Genomic DNA, 16,329 nt, shown 5'->3' with positions numbered 1-16,329 from the left:
CAAATCTCACAGGTTAAATACAAAGTTGTATTTGTATTTAAACAATGTTCCTCAACTGTGTTATTAATTAAATAGATCCACTTTACCTCTGTATAAAATGCAGTCACAAATTAGCAAACAGATACAAATAAAATTAACCAAAAAGATTTCAAATTTGTTTTCATTTCTTTAAATGTACACAAACACATAGGGCCCAATTCATCAAACTCCGAATGGGAGGGTTAAGAAGCAGCAGTCTTAAGACCACTGCTCCTTAACTTGTCTGCCTGGACTGAGGCTGCGGACATTAATCTGCCCGATTACATACAATCGGGATTATTGACACTTCCTGCTAGCGGCGAATGGCCGCGAATCTGCAGGGTGCGACATTGCACAAGCAGTTCACCAGAACTGCTTGTGCAATGTTAAATGCCGACAGCGTATGCTGTCAGCATTTATCGATGTGCAGCGGACATGATCACTAAAACAGATCGTGTCCGTCCGCACCATGATAAATCTACCCCATAGTATTAGACTGTGTATGTTGTATGGTGTGCATATAGCTTCATGGTGGTTTAGAGAGAGGTAGATAGATAGACAGACAGATAGTTAGAGTGTGTGTATGTATATATATATATATAAATATATATATATATATATTCCATAGATAGATAGACTGACGGAGATTAATAGACAGACAGATAGACAGACAGATAGAGCTCAGAAGTTATGGATGAGGGCTCATTCTGAAATCGCTTCTATTAAATGAATAAAGTAATTTTTGCCTTAGTAACCCTGGGAGCACGGAAGCTGTAAAAGACTGAGAATGCACAAGTTGCTACGACTATATTGATGAGTTCTTGTGAGTCTGTGATAAAGTTGGATATGGAGTCGATGCATTTGAGATGGCGACAATGCATCCCCTCTCTAGGGAGAGCTGCCTGTCTGCGATATTTGGAGGCGCTGATGTTCTGACCTAGTGAGATTTTTCGTCTCATGGGGAAATGACTATCTCTAGTGTAATGAAACAATGAGGCACTTTTGCTTAAGAAAAGCTCTCTTGAGAGGTTAATCAGTGATGAAAAATGTAAGAGACGGGCGTGCTCTATACTGCAGTTTTAGTTATCTGAAAACAAAAATCGAAGTTGCTGGTGCTTAAAGAGACATTTGCAGTTGTTTATGAAGTGTATTAAAAGTCATAAGGGCCTAAGCATAGATTGTATCAACAGATAATGACAAAACAGGGCATTTAGACTGCACATCATCCTATCAAAAGGTACTTCATTAATGCTTTTGTATACACTTGGCATTATTGAATTAATTTACTATGGGCCATGTTCCAGTTCATTACATTTCCAGTGTGTAGAACCTTGCAAGAATTTTATTGGCCTTTTAAAATTCAGACCTACTGAAAACCAATACAAAAAAACAAAAAAAAAACATAAATGACTCACTTGCAAGATAATATCTCTGTACTGTGCATGGAGAAAAATTCCAAATTTGTAGTAGAAGAAAACAATTTCTATCACATTTTAGCAGAACCTTTTTTACAAATTCTACACCTTTGACACAGTGAAAACTTATTTTTTTACATTTTGAAGCGGCACAATCTTGTTCATAGAGAGATTTGTCTGTATTTCAGTGCTAGATTGTGCTTTTTAGGCAGGAGCACACTGATATACCGCAGGAAAGTTCCTCTCTGCGAAAGGTGCATACTGGGCCCAAAAAAAATGGCGTCTAGAAATTGGACAACCTATAATGCTTTCACTCGTTTCCTTCCTGTTTGAGCCTTTCTCTTTATGTCTATGCTAATTAGGATCCTTGCAGATTTGTTTCACAAAGGGTGATGGTGGAAAACCAGACATGGACCAAAGTGCCTAATCTTTGATTAGGGCCCTCACTAGTCTGAATTTTAAGGCATTTGTCTTTGCTGGGAAGAAAAGATACGATTAAAATGATGATCTTACCCAAATTTATTCATCTGTTTCAAGCACTGCCTATGGATCTGCCTAGGATACTATATTTACCTAGTGTCACAGCAACATCTAATATAACACTTTATATGGACCAATAACAGACAATTTATTTAAGTAAGGAGGATGGGGGGCCTGGATGTCCCATAGCTTCTCAATTAGCACAGAGCTGCCCATTTTGCCCATATAATATCCTGGAACCATGCTAGAGGCATGAGACTAATCCATGGGTTCAACTAGAGCTCTAATTGATAGATACTCAAGTTATGAGTGATGTATGTTGGTTTCCCCAAAAAATATACACTCCCAACTGTAGCTCTTAACCCTCTTATTTGTAGCACTTTAAAGTCTGGGATAAAGCCACTGGGTCAGTGGGCAGAGTATCGAGTCTAATTTCACCACTCACTTTTTTTTTTTGCGCATCCAGTGTACTTACATTTTGATTTATGCTGTGCATATTTAGTACAATTTATTCCTGTGTAATTAACATATAAATTTAACATTTTTGATACATCTTTGATGAAGAATTTTTTTACAATTTTTGATGCATCTTAACAACACAATTTTTCCTGCAAATTTGAGTGTGAATGGTTCAGTTATTCATTTTTAAAATACGAAAATGCAGTATACGCCCCTTAGCGAGACACCCTGTTTTCAGGGTAAAAAGTGGCTTTTGATCATTCCATCAGGAAAATAGAAGTACTGGTGAGCATTCTTTAATAATCTCTCCAGCCCAAAGCCTTTAGATGATAGGGCCTTAGGGGCCGAACGGCCTCTGATGCCCCTGCTTCCGCGCGAGCTTTCAGGCTCACCGGAAACAGCAGTTAAGAAGCAGTGGTCTTAAGACCGCTTCTCTTTAACTTGTCCGCCTGCTCTGAGCGGGGGACAGCAATCAACCCGATCAAATACGATCGGGTTGATTGACACCCCCTGCTAGCGGCCAATTGGTTCACAAGAACTGCTTGTGCATCAGCGATGTCTGTCGGACATGATCCGCTGAGCAGATCATGTCGGACAGACTGATGATAAATCAGCCCCATAGTCTCAAAATGCATTAGTACAATACTAGGAGTAGATATTTCACTAGATCCCCTTATCATATTATTGAATTAGTCACCTCCCATAAGCAGTGTATACCGAAAACACCTTTTCCGATGTTTAATTAATTGTGCCGAGAGACAAAAAGAGATTCACAGGTTTTGGAAAAATACACAAACTTCAACTTACACTCATTGTGTAATAGGAGTTGACTATGAGGCTGAATTATCAAGCTCCGAATGGAGCTTGATGCCCCTGTTTCCCCGCGAGCTTTCAGGCTTGCCGGAAACAGCAGTTATGAAGCAGCGGTCTAAAGATCTCTGCTCCATAACTTGTCCACCTGCTCTGAGGCTGCAGACATCAATCCGCCCGATCTTATACGATCTGGCTGATTGATACCCCTATCTGCAGGGGGTGGTATTGCACAAGCAGTTCACCAGAACTGCTTGTGCAATGTTAAATGCATCGATGTACAGCGGACATGATATGCTACATCGTATCATGTCCGTGCACACTTTCATAAATCAGCCCCTATGTCTTGTCCCTTGAAAAGATCTATTACAGCTACATTGCTATGGATTTGATCCTTGATATAACTGTTTTTTATGGGAACAAATAATAAATATGTGAAATGACCAGGATAGGTAATTTGTGTTTAATACATTGCTTAATCAACTCAGGCGATTCCATACATTCTGGTCCCTTTCATTAAAAAGTATAGGTATACCCATAATGTGGTTCCTTTGTAATGTGAAAGAGCTAGACTTTTATCGTCCTTGCTCTCTCTTTATTCTTTAACTTTATAAAAAATAGTTTATATTATGTTATTACCTTAAATGGACATTGTACACTATGTTTTTCTTTGTATAAATGTTTTGTAGATGATCCATTTATATAGCCCATCTGGGAGTATTTTTGTAACAATGTATAGTTTTGCTTATTTTTTAAAAACAGTGTTCTGATTTTCAGACTCCTAGCCAAGTCCCAAAGTATCAGATGTAGACACAAGTCTACATATTCCTGCTTGCTTCTGTTTGAGTAATGGGTCTTTTCATATGCAGGGGGGAGTGTCTGCTCTTCCTGCTTTCTCAGACATTTTCAGTGGGTGTCTCAGCCTAACCTCATCAACAGTGCAAAACTGGAAGCTTCTAAGTAAGTTTTTATACTGGATTTTTAGATCAGTATCTGTGCATATTCTTCTTTATATTAGTGTCAATTATAAAAACTAGTATACACTGTCCCTTTAATTTGTCTTTTTTTAGTTTTGGAGTTTGTTACATTTTTTTCTGGAATGTTCATTATTCTGATGTTCCACAACTATGCAACCAATGTGAATAATTAAGGTATGTAATCTCGCTCATCTTGTTTGTATATAACTTCCATATTTAAATTTCAAAATATAGCAAATGTGTGATCACTTTACTACTACAAAAGATAAATACAGGTAGCCCTCAGTTTACACCAGGGTTAGGTTCCAGGAGGAATGGTTGTAAATCGAAACCGTTCTAAATTGAAACCCAGTTTATAATGTAAGTCAATGGGAAGTGAGGGAGTTAGGTTCCAGGCCCCTCTCAAAATTGTCATAAGTAACACCTAATACATTATTTTTAAAGCTTTGAAATGAAGACTTTAAATGCTAAACAGCATTATAAACCTAATAAAATAATCACACAACACAGAATATATAATTAAACTAAGTTAAATGAACAATTTTTTTGCTAAACAGCATTATAAACCTAATAAAATAATCACACAACACAGACTTTACTTGCATTTTTCTGCAAACAGTTCTTTCTATGCATTCCAATCTGGACTGATTTATAGACAGGAAGATCTTGTTCCTTTGCAAGCTGCTCGATAGCTCAGGTCTGGCTAAACTGATTAATTTCAGCTTGCTTGGCTTGCATATCTTTGCTGCAACACAAGCGGACAGCTCCACCTACTGGCTATTTTAATCAATGCACTGCTTCTCAATGCTTTTCAATAGCAGTCACATGACTGGAAAAAAAAGGTTGTTATTCTGAAACGGTGCAAATTGAACCGTTGAAAACCGAGGGCCACCTGTAATTAACAAGTTCTTTAATGACAATTCAACATTCTGGTAAGTCATGAGGTTATTAGAACATTCTTACCTTCTAGGGGGCATAGACGTGTTACTTTCTCTGGCATGAGTTTCCCCTGCTTATGTTGGCAATACATTTCTGCGATTTCTTGGCGACACTGCTTTGACTTAGCCCGAGAAAGCGCTGATATTGACTCCTTGCCCGTAATTTCACATTTTGGGGGAAGTTCATATTTAATTTCTGGGGAATTGTTAGCACTTTTCTTGGTGTAGTGAATTTTAGAGTTTCTTTGCGCATCCTTGAGGCTGATATTACTAACATTTTTAGACTGGACACGCGCATATTGTAAAACTTCATTTGAGTTTTTTCCTAGCAGAGACATTTCCTTCATTTTTTCCTCCAGTGACAGCTTTCGTTTTAAATGTTCTTTCTGTTTAATAAGAGGTTTTTTCATTAGTTCAGTTTGGGGCTTATGCCTTTGAGTCCTTGGAGCAAAATTACTGTTGTCTATATTTTCAAAGTCTTTCGGAACGGAATTCTCATTATTGCTGTCTGTCCGCAGTTTCTCTTTGGGCCGATGAGAGAAATATCCATCCTATCAAAAAAAGAGAAAATATATATTTTAGTGCAGTTAAAAGGAAATTAAACACCAAAAATGTTATTGTTTAAAAATATAGATAATCCCTTTATTACTCATTCCCCAGTTTTGAATAACCAACACTGTTATATTAATATACTTTTTACCTCTGTGATTACCTTGTGTCTAAGCCTCTGCAGACTGCCCCCTTATCTTAGTTCTTTTGACTTTTTTAGGCAATAAGTGCTGACTCTTAAATAACTCCATGGGCATGAGCACAGTGTTATCTATATGGCACACGTGAACTAATGCCCCCTAGTTGTGAAAAAAATATCAAATGAATCCAGATAAGAGGCGGCCTTCAAGGGCTTAGAAATAAGCATATGAACCTACCTAGTTTTAGCTTTCAACTATGAATACCAAGAGAACAAAGCAAATTTGATGATAAAAGTAAATTGGAAAGTTGTTTAAAATGACATGCCCTATCATTATGAAAGTTTAATTTGGACTTTACTGTCCCTTTAACTTTGAATTTCATAGTGTACTTGAATTTTTATATCTGGTGATATCATATGAAGTCAAATAAATCTAAATTAATATCTAAATTGGATCATTTATCCTTTCATTTACATTTGAGCTATAACGGTAGATTATATTTGTATTATTTAATATTTTTCCTAACCTATTGTTTAATATCCCTTGAGAATGAGAAGATCAAGAAGCATTTGAAATACTACTATTTTTGTTAGTAAATTAGTCTTCATGTTATAAAACTGTATTATGTTTATTCTTTATGCTAATCAAAAGTTGCATTCCTATTGTGAAAATGTTAATATATTGTAGATTATCAACCATTAGACATAGCCCAAAATTATTTGCTTTAAAAATTAGCAGTGTACTAGCTGTTAAAAAAGGCTGCTTAAACCCCCTTTTTAACTTAAAGATCAGCAAAGGATTGCCCATAAAATGTGGATCTCTAAGCATTCCAAGACAAACAGGGTTACTTTAGAGACCATCCTGGAATCATGTGATGATCATCAAACTACTTTAGAGGTAATTTGCACATCATCAGACATCATCGGGCTTGTAAAGTCATCAGCTAAGGTAAAACATTAGCAAATTACATTACTGATTACTTCACAAGCATGAACAGCTAGTAAATTACTCTAGAGCAGTTATGGCGTACCATGGCACTCCAGATGTTTCAGAACTACATTTCCCATGATGCTTTACTCTACTTCAGAAAGCCTAAGCATCATGGAAAATGTAGTTCTGAAACATCTGGAGTGCCAAGGTTAGCCATAACTGCTCTAGAGTCATCTAATTTAAATATTTTGGCCTGTGGGCATACTTCCGTATGGCTTTTGATAACTAGTCTGGAGTTATTGATTACTTCAGAATAACTCCAGGAAGATCATCCTTTTTGGCTAGAGATTGCATGGGTTTGTAAACAGTGCTATTTTGAAGAAAAGGAATAAACAAGCATCATGAAAACTTTCTAAACTAATCGGGGACTACAGAATGTCCCTTTAATTTTTTTAAAAAATGTACATAAAACTAGAAAGTTGCATGTAAATAACATCTGGAATTGGAAACTCTCAGTCCTGGAAGACATAGCTGTGAGTTTCAGAATACACAAATTCACCAATTACATTCATAGATACATTTGTAGAATATGAGAAGCTATGTTGTAGTATACATCATAACAAATCATTTACAGCCATCACACCTACCCAAGTATCACCCCTAGGCATGAGGTATAGTATAGTAGTCACCCCTATTTACAGGGTATAGTATACTAGTCACCCCTAGGTATAGGGTTTAATATAGTAGTCACCCCTATTTACAGGGTATAGTATACTAGTCACCCCTAGGTATAGGGTTTAATATAGTAGTCAGCTCTAGGTATACGGTATAGTATAGTAGTCACCCCTAGGTATAGGGTATAGTATAGTAGTCACCCCTAGGTATAGGGTATAGTATAGTAGTCACCCCTATTTACAGGGTATAGTATACTAGTCACCCCTAGGTATAGGGTTTAATATAGTAGTCAGCTCTAGGTATACGGTATAGTATAGTAGTCACCCCTAGGTATAGGGTATAGTATAGTAGTCACCCCTAGGTATAGGGTATAATATAGTAGTCACCCCTAGGTATAGGGTATAGTATAGTAGTCACCTCCTAGGTAAAGGGTATAGTATACTAGTCACCCCAGGGTATAGGGTATAATATAGTAGTCAGCTCTAGGTATACGGTATAGTATAGTAGTCACCCCCTAGGTATAGGGTATAGTATAGTAGTCACCCCTAGGTATAGGGTATAATATAGTAGTCACCCCTATTTACAGGGTATAGTATACTAGTCACCCCTAGGTATAGGGTTTAATATAGTAGTCACCCCTATTTACAGGGTATAGTATACTAGTCACCCCTAGGTATAGGGTTTAATATAGTAGTCACCCCTATTTACAGGGTATAGTATACTAGTCACCCCTAGGTATAGGGTTTAATATAGTAGTCAGCTCTAGGTATACGGTATAGTATAGTAGTCACCCCCTAGGTATAGGGTATAGTATAGTAGTCACCCCTAGGTATAGGGTATAGTATAGTAGTCACCCCCTAGGTATAGGGTATAGTATAGTAGTCACCCCCTAGGTATACGGTATAGTATACTAGTCACCCCTAGGTATAGGGTATAGTATAGTAGTCACCCCCTAGGTATAGGGTATAGTATAGTAGTCACCCCAGGGTATAGGGTATAATATAGTAGTCACCCCTAGGTATAGGGTATAGTATAGTAGTCACCCCTATTTACAGGGTATAGTATACTAGTCACCCCTAGGTATAGGGTTTAATATAGTAGTCACCCCTATTTACAGGGTATAGTATACTAGTCACCCCTAGGTATAGGGTATAGTATAGTAGTCACCCCTAGGTATAGGGTATAATATAGTAGTCACCCCTAGGTATAGGGTATAGTATAGTAGTCACCTCCTAGGTAAAGGGTATAGTATACTAGTCACCCCAGGGTATAGGGTATAATATAGTAGTCAGCTCTAGGTATACGGTATAGTATAGTAGTCACCCCCTAGGTATAGGGTATAGTATAGTAGTCACCCCTAGGTATAGGGTATAATATAGTAGTCACCCCTATTTACAGGGTATAGTATACTAGTCACCCCTAGGTATAGGGTTTAATATAGTAGTCACCCCTATTTACAGGGTATAGTATACTAGTCACCCCTAGGTATAGGGTTTAATATAGTAGTCACCCCTATTTACAGGGTATAGTATACTAGTCACCCCTAGGTATAGGGTTTAATATAGTAGTCAGCTCTAGGTATACGGTATAGTATAGTAGTCACCCCCTAGGTATAGGGTATAGTATAGTAGTCACCCCTAGGTATAGGGTATAGTATAGTAGTCACCCCCTAGGTATAGGGTATAGTATAGTAGTCACCCCCTAGGTATACGGTATAGTATACTAGTCACCCCTAGGTATAGGGTATAGTATAGTAGTCACCCCCTAGGTATAGGGTATAGTATAGTAGTCACCCCTAGGTATAGGGTATAGTATAGTAGTCACCCCCTAGGCATGAGGTATAGTATAGTAGTCACCCCTATTTACAAGGTATAGTATACTAGTCACCCCTAGGTATAGGGTTTAATATAGTAGTCACCCCTAGGTATAGGGTTTAATATAGTAGTCAGCTCTAGGTATAGGGTATAGTATAGTAGTCACCCCTAGGTATAGGGTATAGTATAGTAGTCACCCCTATTTACAGGGTATAGTATACTAGTCACCCCTAGGTATAGGGTTTAATATAGTAGTCAGCTCTAGGTATAGGGTATAGTATAGTAGTCACCCCTATTTACAAGGTATAGTATACTAGTCACCCCTAGGTATAGGGTTTAATATAGTAGTCACCCCTATTTACAGGGTATAGTATACTAGTCACCCCTAGGTATAGGGTTTAATATAGTAGTCAGCTCTAGGTATACGGTATAGTATAGTAGTCACCCCTAGGTATAGGGTATAATATAGTAGTCACCCCTAGGTATAGGGTATAGTATAGTAGTCACCCCCTAGGTATAGGGTATAGTATAGTAGTCACCCCTAGGTATAGGGTATAATATAGTAGTCACCCCTAGGTATAGGGTATAGTATAGTAGTCACCCCTAGGTATAGGGTATAGTATAGTAGTCACCCCTAGGTATAGGGTATAGTATAGTAGTCACCCCTAGGTATAGGGTATAGTATAGTAGTCACCCCCTAGGTAAAGGGTATAGTATAGTAGTCACCCCTAGGTATAGGGTATAGTATAGTAGTCACCCCTAGGTATAGGGTATAATATAGTAGTCACCCCTAGGTATAGGGTATAGTATAGTAGTCACCCCCTAGGTATAGGGTATAGTATAGTAGTCACCCCTAGGTATAGGGTATATTATAGTAGTCACCCCTATTTACAAGGTATAGTATACTAGTCACCCCTAGGTATAGGGTTTAATATAGTAGTCAGCTCTAGGTATACGGTATAGTATAGTAGTCACCCCTAGGTATATGGTATAATATAGTAGTCTCCCCTAGGTATAGGGTATAATATAGTAGTCACCCCTAGGTATAGGGTATAGTATAGTAGTCACCCCTAGGTATAGGGTATAATATAGTAGTCACCCCTAGGTATAGGGTATAGTATAGTAGTCACCCCCTAGGTAAAGGGTATAGTATAGTAGTCACCCCTAGGTATAGGGTATAATATAGTAGTCACCCCTAGGTATAGGGTATAGTATAGTAGTCACCCCCTAGGTAAAGGGTATAGTATAGTAGTCACCCCCTAGGTATAGGGTATAGTATAGTAGTCACCTCCTAGGTATAGGGTATAGTATAGTAGTCACCCCCTAGGTATAGGGTATAGTATAGTAGTCACCCCATTTATAGGGTATAGTATACTAGTCACCCCAGGGTATAGGGTATAATATAGTAGTCACCCCCTAGGTATAGGGTATAGTATAGTAGTCACCCCCTAGGTATAGGGTATAGTATAATAGTCACCCCCTAGGTATAGGGTATAGTATAGTAGTCACCCCTAGGTATAGGGTATAGTATAGTAGTCCCCCCATTTATAGGGTATAGTATACTAGTCACCCCAGGGTATAGGGTATAGTATAGTAGTCACCTCTAAGTATAGCGTATACTATAGTAGTCACCCCATTTATAGGGTAAAGTATACTAGTCACCCCAGGAGATAGGGTATAGTATAGTAGTCACCTCTAGGTTATAGCATATACTATAGTAGTCACCCCTCGATATAGGGTATAGTATAGTAGTCACCCCCTAGGTATAGGGTATAGTATAGTAGTCACCCCTAGGTATAGGGTATAGTATAGTAGTCACCCCATTTATAGGGTAAAGTATACTAGTCACCCCAGGGGATAGGGTATAGTATAGTAGTCACCTCTAGGTTATAGCATATACTATAGTAGTCACCCCTAGCTATAGGGAATAGTATACTAGTCACCCCTAGGGTTTACTTTGCATTTCATTAAAGGGATATGGACCCCAACATTTTTATTCCATGATTCAGATAGAGCATGCAATATTAAACAACTTTCTAATTTACTTCAATTACCAATTTTTCTTCAGTCTCTTGAAAACCAGGGATGTATGCTTAGGAACCAGCCCATTTATGGAACACTATAGGGCAGCGGTTTTGCAAGAATGTTATCCATTTGCAAGAGCACTTTCCTGCCATGTAGTGCTCTAGATACCTAATTAGGTATCTCTTCAACAAAGAATATCATAGGAACAAAGCAAATTAGATCATAGAAATACATTGGAAACTTTTTTTTTAAATGGTATGCTCTGTCTGAATCACAAAAGAAATTGTTTGGGTTTCATATCCCTTTAAATATTTTTTAACATCTTGCCAATAGCATCAATCAGGATATTTAAAGGGACAGTTTACTCAAAATATTTCTCCCCTTTAATTTGTTCTCAATGATCCACTTTACCTGCTGGAGTGTATTAAATTGTTTACAAGTAACTCCTTTACCCTTATATTGGCATTTGAAATAGTTGATTTAGCCTGTGGTATCCCCAGCTATTATGAAAGTTTGTGGCCGCAGGTCCAAGCTATAGATAAGCTTTGTAAACACAGCCAGCAGAAGAAATTACACTCCCAGTGGGTTATAGAAGAGATAAGGTAATAAAATGTTGATTTTCCATTGTTCTTTCCAAGTATTGGTGATCGGTTTATGGACAGATATAAAATAAAGAAGCATGTATATGTACACAATGTGATAACGTAATGAGATCTGATTATACCTACAGATATAAGATAAAGAAGCAGGTATATGTACACAATGTGATAAAGTAATGAGATCTGATTATACCTACAGATATAAGATACAGACACATGTATATGTACACAATGTGATACAGTAATGAGATCTGATTATACCTACAGATATAAGATAAAGACACATGTATATGTACACAGTGTGATAAAGTAATGAGATCTGATTATACCTACAGATATAAGATAAAGACACATGTATATGTACATAATGTGATAAAGTAATGAGATCTGATTATACCTACAGATATAAGATAAAGACACATGTATATGTACACAATGTGATACAGTAATGAGATCTGATTATACCTACATATATAAGATAAAGACACATGTATATGTACACAGTGTGATAAAGTAATGAGATCTGATTATACCTACAGATATAAGATAAAGACACATGTATATGTACACAGTGTGATAAAGTAATGAGATCTGATTATACCTACAGATATAAGATAAATACACATGTATATGTACACAGTGTGATAAAGTAATGAGATCTGATTATACCTACAGATATAAGACAAAGACACATGTATATGTACACAGTGTGATAAAGTAATGAGATCTGATTATACCTACAGATATCAGATAAAGACACATGTATATGTACACAGTGTGATACAGTAATGAGATCTGATTATACCCACAGATATAAGATAAAGAAGCAGGTATATGTACACAATGTGATAACGTAATGAGATCTGATTATACCTACAAGCTCAACCCATTTTATTAGGTTTTGGCTTCAAAACACAAAATCAGAGCTTTAATATTCGCAAATAAACCTTAAAAAGCGAATTTTCATACATTTTATCCTCTGCAGTTGGTAAAAAAAGCAATTGTAAACACATTAAAGGAAAAACTATTTTACAGTATATTGTCCCTTTAACTACATTTCTACTAAACATTTTCTCTCTGACTTTATTAACACTGGTTAGCGACTCACAAATAAAGCATTGTTTGAACTTCTGCTTAGCTTTTTATGGGGAAAATATATTATGAAGTATATACACTGCTAAAAAGCAAATATGTCCCAAAAGCCCACTTTACTGTAACGTGGATTTAATAAAATAATAAAACCGTGAAAAGCAACATTAGGACAATTCCACTTGCCTGGCAATGTCTGTCTGCTAAATAATTGTTCACCTATTGAGTTGTACTACACCGAAAATTGCTACGATATTTTTATTTGTTAGGAGACTGCGAAGGAAAATCTATTATTGGAATATATTACTGTACAACAGAGAATTATTTGACTTCATTTTCTGTTGAGTTGCAAAGAACAGGGACATGTTTATTAGCACAAGTCCCAATTGAAGTAAAAGGTATAAAAAGGAAAGAGTAGACTTGTATTATATGCTTTTCAGTACATGAGTTTTTATTCATTTTAAACAAATGGTTCTATATTAAAATTATTTATGTGTCTTTCTATTTAGTTTTAAATCCCTGGATAAACTGCTGAGCAACAAAATATAGTTTCTAAGACAATGGGGTCTATCTATCAAGCTCTGAACAGAGCTTGACGGCCCGTGTTTCTGGCGAATCTTCAGACTCGCCAGAAACACGAGTTATGGAGCAGCGGTCACAAAGACCGCTGCTCCAAAACCCTGTCCGCCTGCTCTGAGCAGGCGGACAGGAATCGCAGCAATTCAACGCGATCGAGTACAATCGGGTTGATTGACACCCCCTGCAGGGGGCGGCGTTGCACCAGCAGCTGGTGCAATGCTGAATACGGAGAGCGTATTGCTCTCTGCATTCAGCGAAGTCTTGCAGACCTTATCCGCACTGTCAGATCAGGTCCACAAGACCTTTCTTAAATAGGCCTCATTAAGACTAATATGTTTAAAGGGATTGGAAAGTCAAAATTAAACTTGCATGATTCAGATAGAGCAGGTCATTTAAAGACACTTACAAATTCACTTCTATTTTCAAATGTGCTTCATTCTCTTAGTATCCCTTGTTAAAAATGAATATGCACATATGCTACACTAGTGGGTGATAGCTGCTGATTGGTGCCTGCACACATTTGCCTCTTGTGACTGGCTAACTAGATGTGTTCAGTTAGCTGTTAATGTTCCTTCAGCAAAGGATAACAAGAGAATGAAGCAATTTTGATAATATAAGTAAACTAGAAAGTTGTTTAAAATTGTATGTTCTATCCTTTAAATAACAAAACATATACATTGATAAATAAGGTTTAGCACAATTATTATTTTGATGTAAAAACAAAGCTTCTTTATGCTTTAAAATCAATTATTTTATTTCCATGCTGATGTCACTATAACCAACTAAATCAAGCATCCTCAGTGTGTGTCTTTATGCTTATAATTTACATTCGATATTGTGCTTGGGCGCATGCGCATTTATTCCCACTTCCTTACACAAGTGCTCTGCTGGTCTGCTGCTCACAAGAATGCAACTGGGGCGTGACGTCAGAGGCAACGTCGCTGGGCTGTAGGAACAGCGCACGCACAACACGGGAGGGTAGAACACCCCCTGATAGTTCTTGTATAATGAGTCATATGGGGTGGGGGGTGGAAAAGACTGATTTTACAAACTAGAATTGCAAGAAAATGGGGCAAAACTTCTAAAAGTGAGTAATTATGAAAACTGATTGCTTACATTGTAGTTTTGAATAAAATAAAGATATATTTTTTCAATTTTGTGTCCCTTTAAGGGGATATAAAGGAAATGTCCAATAACAAAAACATTCTTATAGGCTAATGTTATTGCACTATTACTTGGGGAGAAAAGTGTGACAGTAAAGGGGTTAAACACATAGGTTAAGTCAACTCAAGACTGGTAATAATACACTGCTGATCCTTTGTTAAACACAGCAGGTGATTGGTGGCTACAAATATGCTGTCCCTGATTGGCTTATAGGCCAAGTCCAGCACCGGACCAGTAGTGCATTGTCATTTCAGCCGTCATTTTAACAAGGCTCTGTGCTTGCAAAAGTAGAAGAATAAAATATAAGATAACATTTTATTAATGCTTTTTTATGTGACTTTCAAATATAATCACTAAACACAGACTTCCCAAATGCCCTGAATCTTGTGGGATTATCATGAAGTGTAAAGTCTGCTCGCAAACCCCCTGCAGCTTCCTGATAAGGGCAAATAACCTGTTTTCCCATGACACCCCTCCCTTCCTAGCCCTCCCACAAATACCCTCACCTCCCAGCCCTGGAAAAGCCTCTAGAAATGTTGTGAGGTTGCCAAGCTGTGTAATACTTGTCAATATTATAACTTGTTCTGCTATCCAAAGCACAAATTAATTGCATAATTTAACATACATTTATTTGTATGATAATTTGTGCAATAAAACATTGAAACATTCTAATTGGTCAATAAAATCAGCTGGGTGGGGCACCCATTAAAACGTTTCTGGGGAGAACACTGCTAAGCATGAATACTCTCATGATATAAAACTGGCAACACCCTAATTGTGTTATACAACTGAAATAACAGCAGTTAGAAAAGACATCTTTGCCTTCTAGATTCACAAAAGCACAAACAGAATAGCTGATAAGCACAGTAAATTAAGGGAAAACAGTTAATTTAAAGATGTCAAAAGCCATTGTTTTATATTTTATATGAATCAATACTATAAAAAAATACATTCATGTACTTAAAGGGACATGAAAGTAAAAATTAAACTTTCATGATTCTGACATATTCAATTTAAAAAACAAAACAAAAAACTTTCAACTTTACTTCCATTATCAAAGTATGCACAATCGTATTATATACATGCTTTCTGAGGCACTGAGCATGTGCAAGAATTCACAGTTTATACATATATGAGCCTGTGATTGGCTAATGGTTGTCACATGATACAGGGGGCAGGGAAATGGAAGTAAATTTTGAAATATGTCAGAAAAAAAAAAGACAGTGCATTTGAAATTAAGAGCACAACTGTGTTGCATTTTTAATTATGCATTTGTTGAGTATGCAATTCTGTATGTATGGTCATTCCAAATGAATAAAGACAAAATATATTTTAAATAAATAATTATTTTGTTTGTTACATAATAAGGAATAACTATATCATTATAGAAACAGTATAACTTTTTTTTAAATGAACAGGTAGACCACAATCTGTACTTTTATACATTTACAGGAAAAGAAAACTTGGGTCAGTTCAAGAATAAGGGGTAGATTTATCATAGTTCGAACGGACATGATACAATGTAGCGTATCTTGTCCGCTGCACATCGGAGCTTGATAATTCAGCCCCTAAATATGGAATCATTTTAAGTCAAAGGCCCCAAGTTATCAAGGTCTGGCGGACCTGATCCGACACTGCGAATCAGGTCCGCCAGACCTCGCTGAATAC

At 37.0% G+C, this 16,329-nt stretch overlaps 1 protein-coding gene across 1 annotated transcript in view; it reads right to left on the bottom strand.

Moving 5' to 3' along the window:
- Positions 1-16,329, bottom strand: part of XYLT1 (xylosyltransferase 1) — a 448,706-nt gene that overhangs the window by 230,196 nt on the left and 202,181 nt on the right. The window contains exon 2 of the mRNA XM_053694736.1: positions 5,123-5,648. Within this exon, the coding sequence (XP_053550711.1) occupies positions 5,123-5,648 (526 nt within the window). The remainder of the gene's footprint in view (positions 1-5,122; positions 5,649-16,329) is intronic.

The sequence above is a fragment of the Bombina bombina genome, chromosome 11, assembly GCF_027579735.1.
Source record: "Bombina bombina isolate aBomBom1 chromosome 11, aBomBom1.pri, whole genome shotgun sequence".
NCBI classification, from domain to species: Eukaryota; Metazoa; Chordata; class Amphibia; order Anura; family Bombinatoridae; genus Bombina; species Bombina bombina.
Note: the sequence above shows the minus strand (reverse complement) of the source record. Positions and strands in the feature narration are given on the sequence as shown.